Raw genomic sequence first — 21,997 nt, 5'->3', positions numbered from 1 at the left:
TTATTATCTTTGGTATATATACAACCTGCCTTCCCCCCCCCCCCCCCCCCGAGGCAATTGGGGTTAATGACTTGCCCAGGGTCACACAGCTAGGAAGTATTAAGTGTCTGAGGCCAGATTTGAATTCAGGTCCTCCTGACTTCAGCGCAGTTACTCTATCCACTGTGCTACCTAGCTGTTCTGTTGCTATTTCTTTTATGTGTAAAAAAGATCACAGAGACTATATACTTTTTAGCATCTAATTTATATCGATTTAAGCCATTAATTTCTTCATAGTAATTAACTATACAGTAAATTTGTAGGGGAATGGCAGAAAAAGTAATCATGAAAATCAGGCAGATTTGAAAGTGATGCCATAACCTACAGCTTTCTGTATTTTAAAAAAGTATATTGTCTTATGCTGTTGATTGTTTATCCTCATCCTAACTTTATCTATCCACCTTTTCAGTTAAAGAACTTAGAAATATCTCTCCCTATGTAAGATACATAGTTTTGTTGCTTTCACTATTTAGCCAAAAGTATTGTGCTATAAAATTGGGCTAAGATATTCTAGAGGAAGACTTCCCTAGAAACCCTCTAGTTGAGAATAGATCTTGGAGAAAGGAAACAAATTAAACACATGTTTTTCTAAGGTTCCTTGAGAGCAAAAATGACCAGAATTAACTGTGATTGTTGGTGCATGCTCTGTCTTTATCACCACATCACCTACCTTACGATTTTGTGATGGAGCTTGTTGCTAAAAAGGAAATAGAAAAGGAAAAGGAAAACATCATTCTTCATGATCATAAGCCTTCAGGGCATTTGTGAAAGATTATAGGATGCTCCTGAAAAACACATGAGTAATAGATGTCAAGCTTTACAACCGGAGTACCAACCATTACAAAAATAATTTGTATTTTTGAACTTAATATTTCAGTACTTAAGAGGAAGTAGTTCAGATAGTTCCTAGGTTCACTTAAAAAAAAATTCAAAAAGCACTCTTCTGGATTTCATTAGTGGAGATCCTTCACAATGGGGTATTTGTGGAATTGTATCCAGTAGGACCAACTACCCTGCTTGCTACCCCTTGTTACTGAATTGATGAGAATTTAAAGTGCTAGCAGCACAAACCATCCCAAAACCTGAGTTATACTCATATGGATGGAAACAGTTCTTCATGAAACCAAAGGAGTTTGACCCTGAGACTTCCCAAAATCAGGCTTACTAGCTAAAGAAGGTTTATAAGATGTTTTCTGTAAAGGGAAAACAATGTGTTTTGTTTAGCAGATATCAAAAAAAGCCTTTTGCAACTGGATAAAATGCGTACCCAGTTTTAATAAAAGAATTAGGAACATGCTATCTTCAAATGCCAAATTAAAAGGCAATAAAAAATAAGATATCTTAGTTAAGAAGGTAATTTTTCATAGATTGGCTCTAAAATTAGTATTATGATAAAAATTTGTTCTTAGGACTTGATTACTCCTTTCAAAATGTTTCTATGTGAGGAAAAGACAAAGAATATGATAGGTAAACTTGAGATATTAAGACTAGTGTTTAATTTTTCTTTTTAGTATTTTGTTTACATTCTTGAAATTAAGACAAACCCACTGGATTTCTCTATTAAAATCTCTTTCTCCAGAAACTAACATCTTTTATAATTTAAGGATATAATTCCATATGAAACATTGATTTAAAATAGCTTAGACTGGTGATTTCATCAGTGTACGGCATTCTTAGGTGATCAGATAATGGTTGAGCTTATTGACTAAACTATAATATATAAATTTAACAGAAAATATAGATTAACACAGAAAGCAGAATTTAATTAACAACATGATTCTTTTAAAAGACATAGAAATAACAATAGAGCAAATGTAAGAAGTAAAATTAGAATTTTTAGCAATTCTTAATTAACTATATTTGTCTTTGTCCTATATGATTTAAACCATAAAACATAAAGTCTTTGAGGACAAGGACTGTTTTATTTTTGTCTTTGTTACTTACTAGATACGTTTTAGGATATTAAAATTAATGACACAAAGTGATAAGGCTATGAAATTTTTAGCTTTGGATCCCAAGTTGCTTCAGAGAGAGTTATTCATACATTTAACTAATGTATGAAATTGTTTTTCATGACTGTATTTCTTATGTCTTTTTTTCTTGGTGGGACATTAAGAAGGTGTTGTGTTGTGAAAGTAATAATAGTTTTAGTTTTTGTTGTTATCTTTCAATAACTATGTGGAAGAAAAATAAAGGAGCAAAAGAAAATCCAGAAAAAGACAACGTAGTGTTGGAATGACTATTTTTAATTGGAATTTTATATATGTGTGTATATATACAGAAGCATACAAATATTTTTAAACTTTATGGAGAGTAGGAGGAAAATACTATATAATAAAATTTCAGTTTCACTTGTAATATACTTTTAAATTGCTGCTCTTTCATGGATAAAAGTGTGGTGTTTGTTGAGACAAAAGAAATAATGTTTTGTAAAGAACAGGAATTAAACCAAGTAATAAAGTGTGTAAGGTGTTGTTTCTTTCATGTTGGAAAACTTGATATGTGATGGGGCAGCAAAAGAACATAAATTTATTACAAATTAAACAAAGTATTTTCAAGTACACTGTTAAAGCAGTTTGTTACAAAAAAGGACAAAAATGAACTTTGACATATTCTTGTAAAATTTATATTCTCCATTTGAGAAGTGGTCAAAAGATGAAAAGGCTGTTTTCAAAAAAATAAATCCATGGTTTTATTTTTTAAAGTTACTTTCCATTTTTTTTTTTATTTTATATAAAGGCAGTTTTAAATGAAATAGTTGAAAGAAACATGATGATAAAGACAAACCACAGAAGCATCAGCTACAGTATCTAATAGTTATCATCTTGAAAACTAAAGAGACAAAATAATCATTTATCTATATTCCTCATCATCTCCAAAAGATGTGATGTATCTTTGTACAAAAAAGTATTATAAGAAAACACAAATCTAATTGAACGTAAACCTAACATTAAGCAGCAAATTGACAGGACATGCTTTGCAGGACATCACGCAATATTTACTATTAAGTAACCACAGCAACAGTAGTGAATAAAATCACTTTTTTTTTTTTTAATGATCCAAATTACTAATAATCAAGGGAGATACTGGAAACTATGGGATTATCTTTCAATGTGGACATAATCGAACAAATTACAGTATGCTGATATAATGGACTATTATTGCATGGCTGAATAAAATGATGAAAGAAAACTTGTGTGAGCAGATACAGAGTAAAACTAAGAACAATTAAACAGTAACAGCAACATTGAAAGACTTAAATACTCCAAGCAGCAAAATTACCAGCCCAGTTTCAAGAGCAGGTGGCCTACAGAAAGAGTTATGGACTCATTGTGCAGGATAAGGCATATGGCTTGTGGAGTATACAGGATTTGTTTTTTTGACTATGCAGATTTGTTGAAAGGATTTTCTTTTCTTCTCTTTCTCATATATACATACATACATACATATATATAACATTTTTATTGTTTTTTTTTCAGTCATTTTTGACTCCTTGTGATCCCTTTAGGTGTTTTATTGGCAAAAATACTAACATAGTTTGCCATTTCCTTCTCTAGATTATATTATAGATGAGGAAACTGAGGCAAACAGAATAAATGACTTGCCTAGAGTCATATAGATAGTAAGTGTCTGAGGATGAATTTGAATTCACGTCTTCCTTAGTGCAGGCCCAGGTCTCTATCCACTGCCCCACCAAACTCTATAAAGTCAGGCCAAAGAATGAATCCATATACCTAGAGTAAGAGAGGAGAGAACTTACACTGTGGATGTTTTTCTCTCATACTCCTTTTTAGTTCGTATATAATCTTCCCCTTTTGATTTTTTTTAATATTGAAATGTACATTTTTGACATCTATAATTAAGTTCTTAATTTGAAAAAAAGAAAAATAGAAATATTACCTGTTCATGATAAAGGTTTTCAAATTAAATCTCATCTGTATCTTTTTGCCTTTTCCTTATTTTGCCTCCTTTAGATTGCCCTGCCCACTTTCTTAGTCTTCACTTAACTGGGTTTACCAGAACTGTTAGGGTTTGTAATTTAGGAGAAAGCCACCCAGTTCTTGTTAAGATAAAGCAAGAAATGGCCTTTGCTCCCCTTTCTGCTCCAATGTTTGATTGTGGCTTAGTTTTTTTTTTTTTTTTCTCCTACCTCTATGTAAATATCTTTCCTTCTTCTTCCCCCCCCCCCCCCAAAAAAAAATATAATTTTCTCTACTACAGTTTTGTCTCTATATATTCACCCACGCATCTGGAAAATGCCTTCTTGCCTGTCATGGCTGGCACCTGTTAAACTTGTTTTTGCTTTCTCCCTTTCTCCCATACCTGCTTCATTCCTCAGTTCTCTTTCAGGCTTGTCTGTTCAGGTATTAAATTAACAATTCTTTCTTAGATCTGTACTACAGCTCTTTGAGATTGAAATTCTACAGGGTTTTCACCAACATTGGCTCGTACATGCAAATTTCAACTGAACTTGATTCTAGGACATTAATATAATGTGGTAGAGATCAGGAACCCAACTAGTCCTGGCTAACACTTACTATGTGAATTTGTATTTGATTTATAATTTCTTTTGCTCTGTTTTAGCTATCTCTAGAATATAGACAGTTAACTTGAGTTTAGTTAATGATTCCATAGAATTTATTTGTTTTATGTTGTCTTTCAACCTGAAAATATTAAGACTTAAAAAAATAACATTGGGCAAATCACTTCTGGGGTTTTCTTTCTGTGTAAACTGAAAGGTTGAACAAAATGATCTCTTTGGTCATTTAATTCCATTTCTTTTAATTCATTTGTACAAGAAGACATGGGTCTGCTTAACCTAATGTTATGTTGCAAATATTTGCACTTGGAACCATGTGCATCATAATAATTATCAATAATAACAATAGATAGCATTTAAATAGCATCTAAATTTTGTTTGTTTTTGCAAAGAAACCACTGATTTGTAAGTTAAGAGACTTGAATCCAGTTCATAGCATTTTTAAACAACTCATTGAATGAAACAAATCCTTGAATATGTAGTGTCAGTTTTTGTTTATAAAATGACAATTAAAATGTATGGTAGCTTTAAGAATTAAAAGAGAAAGCATATGCCATACTTTTTGTAAACAAATTAATCTGTAAATGAAAATCATTAATGGAACATAGCATTAAAAGTTCCAATGGTTTGTTGATGAAGAGAGCTATCTACACTCAAAGAGAGGACTGTGGGAGCTGAGTGTAGTTTACAACATAGCATTTTCATTCTTTTTGTTGTTTGCTTGCATTTTATTTTGTTTCTCTTTTTTTTTCTGATTTGATTTGATTTTTCTTGTGCAGTAAGATAATTGTATAAATATGTATGCATATATTGGATTTAACATATTTCTAACCTGTTCATACATAAAAAAGTACTATTGTTTCCTTATGCCAAGTCAAAAATGAGAAAATCCATATTTATATTTTATGTTGTATACGCAGAGAGAAACTAGAGTTTCCTAATTAAATGTTTACATTTTATCCTGTAATGCACAGATATCCAATTATCAGAAAATAAAATTTCTAACCAAGTAGGGGAAAAGAAACTTTCAGTTGAGTCTTTTCCCTGTTTCTACCCTACTCTGGGGAGATGGGATGGGGAGTTGGGAAAAGTAAAAGGAAGAGTGACATATAATAAAGATGAAGATCTCTGTATATTCTTTCCAACCAATTCCAGCATCCAGATACTAAGCTTTTATACAAAGGATACATTAACTTTGCAGAGGGTATAAAAGCATAAGTATTACAATTGTTATTTTTGTTATTTGATTGTAAATATAAAATATTTAATATTTATTGAAAATCTAAAATCTTGTAAACATTAAAGGTTATATATTTCACAATCGCTTTTGTAAAGAGAAAATTGTTTCCAAAAAAATGTTAAGACAATGTCTCCATACAACTACCTAACATTATTGTCTCCTTATAAGATTGCCAAATTCATTGTAAACATAAATTATTTTTTGTTGTTGATGAAATTGACAGGTGTTAGAATTCAGAACTTGCTAGCATTGTCTATAGGAAAAGATACTCAGGAAATGATATTCTTATCCTTGAAAACTTGTTAAAAATGGGTTTATGGTGACAGATGCGTAGATGATTGAGCCAAGAGTTAAGGTATTTCATTCTTTCCAAACATGCTGCTAAAATTCTACTGTGTTTTCTGATACTTGAAATAATAATAAAAGTAGTAAACAGTGCTGATCTTGGTTACAAAAAAAAAAAACCTGCTACTGTGTATTATAGATTCAGTTAATCAAACATGGTCCTGTCCAGGTTCCCACTAAAAATTAATGCTATTGTCTCCCTCTCAAACCACCTGAACCATAGTTACTTATATATCTGACTTAGATTATAAGCTTGAAGCCAAAAACTACCTTAAAAGAAAAAAAAAAAACAATTTGGAGGTCTCATGCAGCATAGTATACTTATATCATAAGTACGTAATGATTGTTGAATTAAATTGATTTTAAGGCCTGTGGTGAAATCTCAGTTGTAAGATTTGAAGCTAGAATGACATATCTCTGCTATTAATAAATGCTTTGTATGTTCTCCTCAACACAGATCCAATATTAGATGTTAGACATTGTTTTAGATTAAACAGTGGTGGTTCTCAGACGTTTTATTGAATAGGCCTTTATAAGAAGACTAAGAGCTCAGCTGAATGTGTGTGCTGGATATCTTTATGTGATTTATTTAATTGAGTATATTTTATATACTAGGTCACTATGAAATTTGTCAATATTATTATTAAATTAGGTCACTGCTAACATCCAGCACAGTACTGGACACATAATTGTTACTCCAGAAATAATATTAAATTGAATAAGAATTTATTGTTAGGATTCTAGTTTACCAGGTTTGATGGTGTGAAGTGAGTATTAATTCAGTGTTTCTCTGGTTGTAGCCTGAGTTTGTTTCTGTAATTTATCATAATTCTAATGATTGACACTGCCCCTGTATCCTTGCTACCTCCCAGTTCCACTGTGATTTTTATGGAACTGGGAGCATTTTTGTCATTCATTACTTAAATTTTTTTAGATGTAATCAATGATGGATGTGGTTGTACTTTCTTATAGGCAAAGCGAAGGCTGGAGCTAGGAGAAAGTGGTCATCAGTTTCTCTCAGATGGTCTAAAAACCCCAAAAGGCAAAGGAAGAGCCGCAGTAAGAAGTCCAGATAGTCCAAAAAGTAAGAAAATATTCATTATTCTTTTTGATATAGGTCCCAATTTTCATGGCATGTGGCTGAAAGAGTGCAAAATTTGTAATAATTTTGGCCCATATTCCATTCTTTTAATCTCTTTTCTGTTTCTGTCCTCTTTCCCAACCCATCCCCAAAAGCATCCGCAGTTTTCCAAGTGAAACCAGCTGAGTGTATGTCTGTGCATGGATGCTATGTCATTGGGATATCTTTACTGCAGTGTATAGTTACATTTTTAACCTAAATTATGAAATGTGTTTAGCACTGTTCTGTAATCAAATTTAATTTTATATAATTGTTGTTGAGACTAACCAGATCCGGATGAGCAGCTCCCCTACACATTGATTCTGTAACTGGGTACCATTAGACTTGATTAAGATCAGTGAAATTATAGTAGTTACTACTACCTCTGTAACCATGGGCAGTCACTTAAGTTGTCTGGGACTCAGTTTCCTCCTTTGTAAGTTGAAGTTGGATTAAGTTGCCTTTTAAGTCTAAGCTTTTTCCCATAGTCACTTTAAATGGGAAAAAGAAAAATTGTATAGACTAGGGAGATACTCAAGGGAGTCATTTGACTGGAGAAGCCAAGTTGGTCTGTCTTGTTGAATACAAAGAGTATTCTTTTTCTCTCTTGAATAAGGATTTGAGTTCAGATTCAAATAGAATTTTGGATTCTATCACTCCTAAAGTTCCTTCCAACTATATTTACCTCTTAAGATCTTGTCATCTTCATAAGGGCTTACCAAGTCAAGTAATATTTAATGAAAGCTAGAATTCTTTACTTGAACATATAAAAGGTCCAGGGGACATGACAGGGAAATTTTCTGGGAAAGTGGAAATTGCACTGGATTTGGAGTCAGAAAATCTCACTTCAAAATCTACGTCTAATACCCCTTCCGTCTGATACTTCCTTTCTGTAAAATGAGAATTCTAGATTAGAGTCTGAGGTTCATTAGATGACTCTATAAAGTCTTGTTTGAAAAACTGGCAAATATGAAAAAAATGCATTAAACCCTGATTACAATATAACTTGCTATAGTATAGAATTAAATAAAACATGAGGTTGGTATTGGGCCCTGAAGGAAGTGATTTATTAACTAAAAAATAACAAAATTGCTTGGAATAGTTTTACCTATTACCATGCATCTTAGAGCACGAGCACATACACGCGCGCACACACACACACACACACACACACACACACACACCACCTGAATGTAAGGAGCTAATCCCTTTTAGAAACTTTCTGCTACTCTGTCTTTTTTATTCCAAAACTTTACTATGTGTAACTTGCAAAAAAAAAAAAAAATCCTGTGCTTTGGATGCTAACTCATGTGCTGGAATGGGAAAGAAGGCTTGCTTCATTGCAAAGGAACCCTTCAGTTCTTTACCTTCACCCCCATCCCCTACCCGTTCGGTTTTTGTTTTTTTTCAAGCTCCAAAATCTCCCTCAGAAAAAACACGGTATGATACGTCACTTGGTCTGCTCACCAAGAAGTTCATTCAGCTATTGAGCCAATCCCCAGATGGGGTCTTGGATTTGAACAAGGCAGCTGAAGTGCTTAAAGTGCAAAAGAGGAGAATCTATGATATCACCAATGTGCTGGAAGGCATCCACCTCATTAAGAAGAAATCTAAAAACAACGTACAGTGGATGTGAGTATCAGTCCCTCTCAAAATGGGGAATAGCTTTTAAATGCAACATATTTTCTTTCAAACCTAACTTCCCCATCCCATTTCTTTCTCTCCATTCTCATATCTGCCATTCCTTTGATTCATCATCTCCCTTCATGTACTTGGTTCCTTAGCCCAAATAATCTTAAAGGTAAAAATAAATGGGCTTTTTATTTGAAAAATATCAAAGATAGAAGAATTTCTGTTTGATTAACTTAGAGTAGGAAAATATTTTGAAGTAAACAGTGCTGTCTCAAATACCAACCAGAATTTATTTTTGAATGAGAGATGATTGTATGTGCATGCTTACATATGTGATCCATGAGATACCTATATTTGTCCTTTTGATCTTCTAAAAATAAAAATAGGAAATAAATTGTGACTTTGATGTGTATATCAAATTAACTAAGCTTATGTCATTGTTCAGTAATTCTGTGACTTAGTTTGAGCTCTGCCTTTCTTCATTATCTGTATGATTTTAGCCAGGATTCTCAATTTTGTTATCTGTAAAATGAGAGGTATAATAGTACTTCACATACACCCATTTGACAGAGTTATATCATCACAAAAGTTGGTGGTAATCTTTGTGAATTATTGATAAAATACCTAAATAAAAAAGAGAAAAGCATTAAATTATTTTAACCATAAGCACGGGTACCTGGTAGCTTTGTATACCTGGTAGCTTCAGCAGTGCAGTGCTGGTCCTCTTTCTGGCGTTTGAAAGAAGTTGGTGTGTTGAAACGTTTTTGTCCATTTGTCTGGAGGAGGGAAACAGACACAGAGAGGAGAAACTGTTGTTAGACTTTCTTAGTGTCTGTTCCCCTCACCCTACCTTTTTTTATTAATTACTAGTGATGAAGCTTCACTGATTCTCTTGATAAGATCACTCTTTGTACAATATAACTTAGAGTTGGAACCGTCCAGCTTTTGATTTGGGTTTTTTTTGGTCTGCTTCTTAATCAAAATTTTTCGCTTTCTGTTTCTGTTATGAGTTTTTATTTAAGTCAAATTGGTTTATTCTGTTTTCCTTTTAATTCAGGCCGCCTTCTAAAGGAAAAATATTCCAAAATAAAAATAATGATCTTTATTCTGTTGTGATGTTGCAGTGAAAACTATAGGACTGCATTTATGTAAAAATTTTGTATAAATGTTGTTTTTAAAACTTGGCTTACAAAGTGTAAGCTTTATTCTTTATACTCTACTTGTCAGGGATGCTTATGAAATGAACCATCCCCACTTCTGCTCTGCTCTCATCCCACCCCCACTTCCCTATTCTCCTGAAATTGTATGAATAGTTGTATAAAATAATTTCTCTTAATTTCTAGGGGCTGCAGTCTCTCTGATGATGGGGGCATGTTGGCTCAGTGTCAAGGTTTATCAAAGGAGGTGACGGAACTCAGTCAGGAAGAGAAGAAGCTAGATGAACTGATTCAAAGCTGCACCCTAGACCTTAAGCTGTTAACAGAAGATTCAGAAAATCAAAAATATCCTTTACTGCAGTGCAGTGGGTTGCCTTGTGCCCATTCTAGAGCTCCAATAAAACAATCTTCAGACTTAAAGGGTTTTTTTTTAGTTTAATGCAGAAGTGCTGTGTGCTCAAAGGTCTAGTGAGGGATGTGTGTTTTCATTCAAAAATTAATCTGCGTTAGAAAATAAGGAAAATGTGTAAAAAATGTTTTCGTGATCTCAGTTAGAGATAGTTTAGATTTAACGTGTGTGTGTGTGTGTGTGTGTGTGTGTGTGTGTGTGAAGATAAATTAAGAATTCTTATTGGAAACAACCTGTATACACAAGTCGCTGGAACATGGGACTTCACTAAACTTTTTACAGTATAGAGTTTTGGTATTATTAACTACTTAATGCAGCAGCGTTAATTTTGATGACAACATTAGATTTAACTTTAGTGTGTTTCATAGATTTTTAGTGGGTCCCTGACACTGTTAAGATTCTGGTTTTCTCTTTGCTAGATGTTATAACCATTAGAATATTATGATCCTCAATGTTATTGGTGAATAAAAGGACTGAAAAAACAGGAAAAAAGGATATTATCATGCCATTAAAAGTGGAATCCCAGGATTGTCTTTTAAAAGGCATGAATGTCATAGAAAGAAATTTTAGCTCTTGTCCCATGAAAACTTATTCCTGATATTTTTGCATCTTAAAGAACAAATTATGCTTTGAAAACATAGCCAGGAAGATTTTTTTTTTGGTAAATCATTGGAGAAAAAAAATTAATGCTTTATTATTAGAAAGCAAATTCAATGGGACTTTAATTGTCCCAAGATTTATTTCAACTTAAACTTGCTGATCATTTGACACTTAACTTTTGTCAGTGGGGAAATAAAATATTATATGTTATAGTTGCATTGACTTGCCATGTTTTGGGGCTTAAGAAGCAAATATATCTTAGTTGCCTTTTACTGAAATTAGGGAATCATTTATTTTTCCAATCTAGAATAATTTTGGATAAGATTTTGGTAGTTTTTTGGTTTTTGTGTCTGTTACTCATCACTAATTGAATTAAACATTTGTGTCCACTCCATACAAGGCAGTCTGCTGAGAAGGAAGGATGATTATTAGTGAAATAGAGAATAGCTGAGCTGGTTCTGTTAGCAATAATGACCAGCATAGAATAGCCCCCTACAAAGGATTGTTCTAGTTCTTCCATTTTTTTGTACCAAATCCCAGAGGAGCTATTAGTACCTGATGAACAGCCCTTCAGGACATGTGATAGCTGCAATTGCATTGTCATCTACATCAGCCTTCTCAGCACTTTATTGTAAATGTAAAAGGCTCACTGCAGGTTGCTGACCTTAATGGAACAAATTCAGGAACAAGCCAGAAAGAAAGACCTTTCAGGTTCATATGTTTAAAGTGTGTTTGCACAATTCACTTCAATTTTCTATTCTTTTGCCAATTTTGTACAAGTTGTTGACAAATATGTTGAAATTTCCTTTGCTACGGCAAGATTGAGTAATTGTGGATGAGGTTCATTTTAATAAGCTTTTAGCACATGTGGCAATAAAAAAAGTGTGCCTGCAATGATAATCCTTGATTTTCTCATGCTAATCAGAACTGGCCAATGTAGAGAAAGAACCCCACATCAGAAGCACTATGGCACCCCAAACAATCCTTCCTTAAGGTTTCCTTCACTTTTTTTTAAGGGCATATCACAAAACTATTGTTGGCAGAGATTCCTTTTTCTCCTCTGCCATCTTTCTTCCACCGTATTTGTGTAGCTTTAAAATTCTCCCAAGTAGCCTTTGCATGACTGATGACCATGGATAATATGCTTTTTTTCCCCCTTAGCTATCCTGAGTCAGAGATTGTATTTCCCTCCTCCTCTTCCTCCTTCCCCCTTCAAAAAAGGCAAACAAAAGGATAAAGTAAACTACAGAGTACAAAATTGAGTTGGGGAAAATTCAATAGATTGAAGAAGTCTCATCCTAACATATTAGTAATCAAACCAATCCTAAGCAACATTCCAAACAATTCTCAATGATTTCTTATTACTTTAGCCTTACCCACCCTCAGTAGCCTTTTATCACTTCAGTGCAACACAAATTTCTTTTAAGGGGTCCACTTTGTGCTTGGCACTGTGGTAGACAGCCCTGCCAGCAGGGCGTCCTCTGTCTAGTAATGAGGTATATAACATATACAGACAAGTAACCTGTGATAATAATTGAAACATCATAAAAATATCAAAGGGATGCAAAATGTTAGATGGGGCCCAAGGTGGAAAAGATCATTTTCTACTTAGGGGAATCAGGGAAACCTTTGTGGAAGAGGTGACATTTAAGTTGACTTTTGGAGGAGAACAATTTGAACAAGCAGGGCTGGGAGTGTAAGGAAGAAGGGAAGGATGGCTACAGGGACAGGGAGCGACTCAGGAGAAACCTGGGCTGGGATTTTGGGTAAATAAACTTTTGCTCTATCACCATTTGTTGTGACATTGCCAGATTTCAGCCTGTAGTCGTTCCCTGTCTTTCTTAACTTCAAAACTTGGCCCTCCCAACTACCTCCCACTAGGTTTCCACTTTGGTTGCATTTCTCTTGGCCCATTTGTAAAGCCTAGAGCCAGTGATACCCACTGAGGTCCAATTAGCTGTTCACACTTGCCCCAGCCCAGCTGCCAACTTCACTAGTTATTAAGGTTGGTTAGGGATTTTTTTTCCCCTCCCCAGGAAAAATGGCTAATCTGTGCTCACCTTGAGATTTTTATAATCTCACTTTCCACCTCTAGCAGTCGAGAAAGGATGATTTAATCACAACAAGTTTTTGATAACATTTTCCTTGGAAAAATAATAGGTGGTTTTAACATAGTCTTGGATGGAGAAAAAAAATCACAAGGGAGTCAATCATGTTGATGATCAAAGGACCAGGAGAGAGTCAACAATATAATTGAAGTAAAACAATTTCTATCAATAGTGATTTGTTGTTGTCTTTTAAGGGTTACTTTTGTCAATTATATGGTAAGGTTTCTTTAACACTAATCACATTAGCTTATGTTACATATCAAGATATCCGAAAAATTAGTGGCCTTAAAGACCAAACTGTTATTGTTGTGAAAGCCCCTCCAGAAACAAGACTTGAAGTGCCTGATCCCTTAGAGGTAAGGACAAAACTAAAAATGCTTGTTGTTGCAAAGCTTTCAGCTATAAATATTTTCTTATCATGAAATGAGGAAATCAGTACATCATTTTCTCCTGAATACTTGCTATTTCTCCTGGGTTGCGGTAGGAGGTGTGAATTTGTCTTGAGGCTTTTGTGAGTTAACCAATAATAATTTGTCTTCTATTTTTTTGGGACATAGTCAATGCAGCAATTTGTTTTGTTCAACACTGCATATTTATTACAAGTGTTTTATTTTTTCTTTTTTTCTAGGGGGAGGGTACAAATGGGAAGTAAAGGAAATAGCTTTTTGATTTGTTTTTTAAAATTAGAAATGGAAAAAATGTTATCTTCGTTATTAAATAACTTTTAGTTCAAAGGTAGAATTAAAAATTTGAGGAAATATAAGAGTTTTTTCCTTCATATAAATTGTCTTCATAGATTTTTTCTTTATTATATTAACTAAGTCTACACTTGAACTAAGAGCACTTCAGTTAAGGAAGGTAACAATTTTATAATTTTTTAAAAATTTCTTGGGATGAATTTTGTTTCAAAAAAAATTTAATGACAAATGAAAGTATGTGCTACATTCTCTTTATTGCCACTTGGAAATACCATCCTTTGCTCATTCAATATAGTTGATATCCATTTCAAAGTATATACTATTAAAAAAAATTTATTTGCCATTAGCAAGGTGGACCTTTTAGTATGTATCAGATTAGTGATGGTGATTCAAAAACACAGTTCCTAAAACTGTACCAGTGGCACCCTATTCAAAAGCCCATAAAAGAAGGGGGTTTTGGCGGGGGGGAGGGGGTTAGGTGGTGGTGGTGGTTGTTTTTAAATTTCTTTTCTAAATTCTTGATAAACTCTGAAGGAGGTAGAATATCTTTTAGAAATGTTGATGGTCTCAGAAACATGCTTATTTGGCAGTTACTTTGCTTCTATGATGAAACCATAATGAAATATAGTAGGGAAAGTTGCCAAAGTCTCACCCCTAATGTAGATTTTTTTTTTATATGTTTGTAGAGCCTACAAATACATTTATCAAGTAACCAAGGACCTATTGAAGTTTACCTGTGTCCAGAAGAGAATGAAACACACAGTCCAGTAAAATCCTACAACCAAGACCACAATGGGAATATTCCCAAATCCAGTTCCAAAGGTAAAATTCTTTGTTTTGCATCATTTAGAAATTTGATCTGAAGATTAATGCAAAATTAAGGATTAAGATCAAAAGTTTTGAGAGGAAAATGCCCTTTGAAGGTTTGTTTCTTTCCATTTTTTAATACTATCGTTCTCATTTAGTCTACAGAATTATCAATTAAATCTTCCTTATTTGAGCATAAAGGGGAAAAAATTTCCATACTCTACTTCCAAATTTTTCTGCTACTGACCACTACTGAAATAGTTCATGAAACTTCTTCCTATTTAAAACAGCAATTTCTGTGCTGTATTTGACCATGTCCCCATTTGTTACAGTGCTAGAGAGAAAAAAGATATAAGAAAAATAAAATGGAAAAACTGTACAGGGAGATGCTTATTTTTTGGTAACTTAATTTTTTTTTCCAGCAGAGATGAGAAGGTACAAAAGATTTTTTAAAAAATCTTCATAAAAATAAATACTTCTCTAAATTACTCCTTTTTTTTCTGAACTTTAACTTTTTTTTACTACCTTCTCCCTATCTTTTATATGTGTGTGTGTGTGTATGTGTATTACAAATGTACCTATATCTTATTTAAGAAAAATACATTCTGTACTTTGCTTCTCCCCTCCCCCTCATAAAACTGGTGCATCTAACCATAAGCCTGTGTTGGATTAAAATTTGAGCCCGTATGCTTAATTCCTCATGCTTTGTCTCTTATACATCTTCTTTAGGTCCCTGGGCCAAGAGTAACAAATGTCCCACCTCCTTGTTTGTAAAACTATGGTGGGACTTCACATAGACTTTAATTGAATTTTCTGCCACCTTAGAAACAGTTAAAAAGGTCAAGACCACTGCCCATTCAGACCATTCCTGAAGGGGCTTAAGTGCAATACAACAACAAAAACAATAATACTAAGAAATGATAGGGGGCGGGGAGGGTCCCTTCCTTTCTCCACTCCTAACTGTGGGCACTAAAATTAAGATTGCTCTGAAAATAAACATTTACTAAGTTCTAGCACAGTGTTAAACACTCTGCTGTGTGGTAGGAATATAGACCCAAATGAAGTAGTCCCTGCCCTCAAGAAGTTATATTCTTTCAGGGGACACAACATTTAAATGTAATATATGAAATTAATAAAACTGTTCTTACTTTATGTGGAATTTACACAAATTCAATTCCACAGCAGATGGGACTTGTGGCTCTGGCTCTCAGTGGGTGTAGGGGCCTTACCATATAAACCCCTTACCAGGAGTCCTCTGCTCCAACTGTGAGAGCCCCGGGCATTCAAGCTGCTCCAGCTATGGGCCACAGAGCTAGAAGGGGGACTATGATGGAGAGAGGGAGTCTGTGGGACAATCCACTTATGTTAAGTGAGAACTGGCTGTACAAGAGAGTTTGCTTATCTGGATTGTAAAGTACATGAATGAAAGTAATGTGTGAAAATGAAAGGTAGCTTGGGACCTGGTTATAAAGTGAAACAGAGGAGTCTATGTTCTATTCTAGAAGTCATAGGAAGCTACTGAGTTTTATTGAGGAGGGAAGTAACATGATTTTGGTCCATAACTTTAGGAATGTTACACTGGCATCTGTGTAGAAGTCAGATGCCAAAGGGGAGAAATTTCAGTCACGAAGGGTAATTAAGAGACTGTTGTAGTAGTATAGGTGAGGGATGATTAGGGCTTGAAACTGTACACTGATTGTGTGAGTAGAGAAGAGAAACAAAATATTGTGGAGGTAAAAGACAAGAAAGAAAGATGGCTAGATCAATAGATTGATTAATCTACATAAGGGTAATTATTAAATTCATAGGAATTTATGGGGTTGTTGAAAGAGTATTGGAAAAGGAAGAGACCCAGGACAGAACATTGGGTAGCACAACCTAGTTATGCTAGTAAGTATTTAATAACTGGACTTCTGAACTCTCAACACATTTTTAAGTTTAATCCTCATTCTTCACATTTTTTTCCATCACTTTCTTAACTGTAGATAATTGACAAAACAATAAATCAAACCTAATTTATAGCATTTGCTGATTTTTGAGTACAAATACTCACAATGAAAATCTAATCCACTCTTTGTAAGACAGTATGAGCTGAAGTAGCATACAAATGTACATATATATTCACTATTAAAAGTGTCTGCCTAGTATGGAGGATGCTTTTAACAAAAAAAAAAAAAAAAAAAAAAAAAACTGAAGGGAGGAGCATACAATAGAAAGAGAGCAGCATCACAAAAGCTGGAAAGGAGACAGTAATCAACCGAGTTAAAAGTTGCTGAGAGGTCATTGGGGAAGAAAAGAAGTGGTCGTCAAATTAGCAATGAAAGAATTGTTTCTATTTACTGAAGCCATATTGAAATTGTCTGAAAAGTAAGAGGAAAGGAAATATAGATAATGAGAGAAAAAAAGCTTTTTCTGGAACTTTGGCTATCAAAGGGAGGAAGGAATTAGGGGAAAATTTATCTTGAAGGGTACCAAGTTAGGATTTGGGGGTCAGGGGAAAGCAACGCTGCAACAGCCTAAGAATGTTTGTAGGAAATGGGAAAAGAGCCAAGTTGGTCTTTGTGAGATTGGAGTAAGGAGGAAAATGAAGGATGAGATACAGAAAAAGGAAGATTATGGCAAATAATCCCAATTAAGAATGATTTCATTTTATTAGAGACATTATACTTGGTATACTCTAAACAGACTTGGAATCAAGGACATCTAGATTTGAATTAAAATCATTTACTATCTGTGTGACCCTCAGCAAATCACTTATCTGTCCATCTCAGTTTTCTTGTCTATAAAATAGGAGTGATCATAACATCTACATTACAGACTTTTTGTGAAATTCAAATGAGATACTGCATAGAGAGCACTTTGCAAATGTCTACCATTATTATTAAATAGTTCTAATTTATTTTTGATCATAAAAACAGCATCCAGAGTTTTAAATAATACTTAAATATTATTTTTTTCTAACAAATCAAAGGTACATGATTTGGGAGTTAAAGTATTGAACCATCCTTATTTGCTGCTATTATTGCAGGGCAGGAGGCGGCACCAGCTCCCTTTTTTAATTGTTGTTCAATCATGTCTGGCTCTTCATGATCCTTTCTGGAGATTTCTTGGCAAAGATGATGGAGAAGTTCAGTTTCCTTCTCCAGCTCATTTTATAGATGAGGTAATTGAGGCACACAGGGTCACAGAGCTAGTAAGTGTCTGAGGCTGGATTTGCCCCACATTTATTTTTAAAATTACTAATTGTCAAAAGAAATGAACTTAGTATCTAATCTTTAAAGCTGTTTGCCTTAAGTTCTGATAGGGCATTTTGTTTACTTTAAAGTAGATGAGGCAGAACAGAAAAGAGGTCATAGTTTTAGTGCTTTGCAGGCAGCCGTCTGAATGACCTAGGGAGCAAACCAGCCCTTCTTTCCAAGGTCAGACTTCATTTTTTCTTGTTTTTTCTTCTTTTCCTTTCTATCTTACTTCATAGACTTGGCCTCAACCAACTCAGGACATGCTGACTGCTCCATTTCTATGGCAAACCTTTCTCCCTTGGCTTCTCCAACTAATCTGCTCCAGCAGACTGAGGACCAAATTCCTTCAAACCTAGAAGGACCATTTGTGAACTTATTGCCTCCCTTAATCCAAGAAGACTACCTACTCAGCCTTGGGGAAGAAGAAGGCATCAGTGATCTCTTCGATGCTTATGATTTAGAAAAACTTCCATTGGTGGAGGACTTTATGTGCAGTTGATTGTTTTGTGTGAATTCTCTCTATATATAAACCAATATTTTTTTATCATGGAACTAGAACATCTGTCCTTCAGTGTTGTCCCTTGCGACCTTCTTCCTTCAAGAATATTATCACGAAGTAAACTACAACTTCACAACAAAGCTGACATTTTACTAAGTTTTTTTTCTTCTAAATATTGAATAAGCGCACAGTTGCAGGCTTCTTTGGGAGAAAGCCCTGCTTTGCCCTAGGCTCCGAAATCTTGTGGATGAAACAGCAGGTGGAACGTGTGCAATCAGGTAGCTAAACCTTGCCCTCTCGCCTGCCTGCCCTCCCTCCCTTCCCAGGTGGCCACTTTGCCTGATGGATGGGCTAGTGGAGAAGGCCCAGAATCACGTGGTCCACTTGCAAACAGCAATCTTCCTTAATAGCATTTCAAGCCGTGCCTTCTTTGTAGAATGCATGTCTTTGGGGTCTGCTAATATGGAATGGAACTGCAGGAAGCATAAACTTGAAGTCATGCAAAAGTATGAAAATGTATTTCTTCAGCTCTTCCTAGGAATATTTAAATTGTGGTCCTTACATGATTTAATCTATGTACTATTTGTTTGGTATGAGGTAAGAAATACTAATGCCCTATTATGCCTTTGGTTTGAAGTTTTCCATATAATATGTTGCAAATAGAGACAAATTTCTGCCACTCCAAGCAATTGTGGATTTTCAGGTGCTCCCATAAAAATCCCCATTTTATTTGTATCGTTAACGTTTATTTGTAGCACATGGCCACTTAGGAATTCTTGGTGTTTTTTTTTTGTTTTGTTTTGTTTTGTTTTTAAGCATTTAAGCCTTCCTATGGCACCCATCACCATTTCAATTTAATTGTTTACTTTGAAGCAGTTTCTACTAATTTCTTCCAGCTTGGGGTAAAGCTGATAAGAACTGCTGCTGCTGAGCAAAGTTTCTAAACCTGTGTGATCCCAGTGCTGTAGAGGCCTTGTTTCACATTGGTCCTTTCTCTGTGGAACAGAGGAACTGGGATGAGTCAGTATTGGATACTAATGCCTTGGGCCCCGCCTTTGAAGGGGAGTGCCAGGTTCATGAGCAAGGCAGTCCTAGGTGGAGGTTGAGAAGAACTGCTTCATGTAGGGGTCTTTTGTCTGCCAATGACCACAGAAAAGGGCTCTCTTGCGTCACACTCAGGGACACCACTCCTAGGGATGGGTCAGGAAGAGACCTATAGGAAAGACATTCCCATCCCAGGAGGCCGAACAATATTTACTTCAGCTAGTAAGTAATCACAAAAGGGATTCGGTCCAGCCACAGCTCTGGCCCAAGTCCCATTCCCTCTTATCTTGTGAGGGAGGATCATGGATTGAAGGGAGTCAAGGAAAATAAGGCAGTATTAGTGAAGGTGTGGTAGAATTCTCCCTATTTCTTCTCAGGGAATGGCTTCCAAGTTTGGGGATGGAGGGCTGAGTTAGCTTCATTTGGGTGAATATCCAAGTATACTCTCCCGTCTCCAGATGGAAACATGTTCTTTACAGCCAGACCCATAGGTTGGAGTTGGTCTGTCTTGGCTCCGTTATACCTCAAACTCCATTCCCTGAATGCTGAGAATTCTCCCATCGTCCAGAGCAACAGATGGAGCAGGGAGGAGGGGGGGTGGGAGAATTGTGGATAGGAAGAACCTCTGAATGAGCAGTGGGATTGATCGTTTGGATGGCTGACATAGTGCTTGGGCACCTGGGCACTTGATAAACACTTTAACAAAAAAACAACAACAACAAAAGTCCCTTGGTAAATTTCAAAAAGAATCTTACCTTGGAGTTGACTGTCTACAGAATTCCATATGCAAAGTGGTGGGGGAGTCATAAAAGTGACTCCAACACCTTAAAATACTTGTGTATGTGTGTGTGTGGGTGTATATTTGAAAAGGGAGAAACAATGCAGAACAAAGATGCTTGGTGTGTGTTCTTGCCCCCACACACCCTGGACTTGGTACAGAATGTTTGGTGGTGGTACTTGCTACAGAGAGGGGAAGGGTGGGGGAATGGGGAGGGGAAGCTTTGTGTTAAGTGCCTACTGGAAATGCACTGTGGGGTTTTTTTTCCTGTAAAGGAAACAATTTATGCCAAGCTTTTTTTTCCATATACCATATTTATCTCATCTGGTTAGCTGCCTCTGCTTCCAGCTTTGTGTAATTTTGCCAGCAGCGCAAAGCTGACTTTTCCCAAAGTTTAAACAGTGAGTATCACCTGACTGGATTGTTTATTTTTTTAATCCTTTTGGTAATATAATACCATATTTATTGTTTTGAAAGTGAGAGGAATCCTAATACGTCTTAAAAGTTCCTTTGTGTGTAAAGTTTTTTTTTTTTTCTTCTTTTTTTTCAATTCATGGGCTCATTTGATGTACATGAATTAGGTGTCCCATGTTGTATTTTTGTTTGCAAGTTTTTATCTTTATCATCCTATCTGGCACAAAAGTGGGTTAATACTACAGTATTTTGTATTATTTACTTTTGAGTACTCTATATTGCAGGTTTTCTGGTACCCTTGAGTTGCTGCTATAAAAACAAAAGCTCACATCTGAAACGGCTAAAAGTTAAGTTACTTGAGTGCAAATTCTGACTGAGTGAGCCTTAGAATATAAAATTGTATAAAGGGCAACACATGAGCTGTCAAACAGTATTAAGTATGTGTTTATATGTACATATATGTGCATAGTGAAGGTTTTATTTAAGTTGCTAATGTAGTCTACTCACATTTTAGTCATCTAGCCATTTTGTATAATAATAGAAATTAATTTGTAAACACTGCCAGAATATTTTCTAGCTGGTTTGTAATTTTATAAGAGTGTTTGCTTTTGTTTGTTGGTTTGTTTGTTTGTTGTTGTTTTTAAGATGTAGATCTGTAAATAAAATTGCAGTATTTAAAGCTTTAGCTCTGTGGAAAAAGAAAACTTGAGTTCCAAATAAATACGTGAATAAGGAAGGAGGAATGTATAGGGAGCTTAATGGAGAGTAAAAAGAATAGAAATGGTCAGATTATGGACATTTTTTTTCTTTTTGCAGAGGAAATATCATTTTGTACAAAGTAAATCCTTCTCCCAAAGAAGGAATAGGCAAAAATAATACTAATCAGTTGAGCTTTGTGTTGTATGTTAGTTTTAAAAAAAGTAACATGTAAAATAATGTAAAAAAAAAAAAGTTAAAAAAAAAAAAGCTTTTCTGATGGGTTTTGTAAATAGATTTGTTACAGGATGACCTGTTCTCTAGCTGTGATCTTACCACTTCAAATGGATGTAATTTGAATAAATTTTGTATGGTAAAGAATCAATAAAACAATTTTTTTTAAGAGTTTAAATTTGTGAATAGATTTGTCTTTTTAAACTTTTATCTTTAGGACAATTAAGATTCATCTTTAACAGCATTACTGTGTGCTTTACATCCCTAATGGCTTTCTGAGTATATTCTAAGTCCTTGGTTTCTTCCATGTGCCAAAGCTCCTGGCTTCTACTCTCCTGAATAGACCCAACATAGCCAAAGTCCCATTAGCGCAGCACCTCACCCCAATACATAAGTAT

The 21,997-nt window shown here is 34.8% G+C and overlaps 1 protein-coding gene across 1 annotated transcript in view; it reads left to right on the top strand.

The window, feature by feature from the left end:
• E2F3 (E2F transcription factor 3) overlaps positions 1–21,777 on the top strand; it is an 85,624-nt gene extending 63,847 nt beyond the window's left edge. Inside the window, exons 2-7 of the mRNA XM_051970622.1 lie at positions 7,137–7,248; positions 8,697–8,916; positions 10,260–10,418; positions 13,432–13,546; positions 14,575–14,710; positions 18,171–21,777. Coding sequence (XP_051826582.1) covers positions 7,137–7,248; positions 8,697–8,916; positions 10,260–10,418; positions 13,432–13,546; positions 14,575–14,710; positions 18,171–18,433 — 1,005 coding nt within the window. The 3' untranslated portion in view covers positions 18,434–21,777. The remainder of the gene's footprint in view (positions 1–7,136; positions 7,249–8,696; positions 8,917–10,259; positions 10,419–13,431; positions 13,547–14,574; positions 14,711–18,170) is intronic.
• Positions 21,778–21,997: the final 220 nt, after the last annotated feature.

Source organism: Antechinus flavipes, chromosome 1 (assembly GCF_016432865.1).
Source record: "Antechinus flavipes isolate AdamAnt ecotype Samford, QLD, Australia chromosome 1, AdamAnt_v2, whole genome shotgun sequence".
Lineage (NCBI taxonomy): Eukaryota > Metazoa > Chordata > Mammalia > Dasyuromorphia > Dasyuridae > Antechinus > Antechinus flavipes.
Note: the sequence above shows the minus strand (reverse complement) of the source record. Positions and strands in the feature narration are given on the sequence as shown.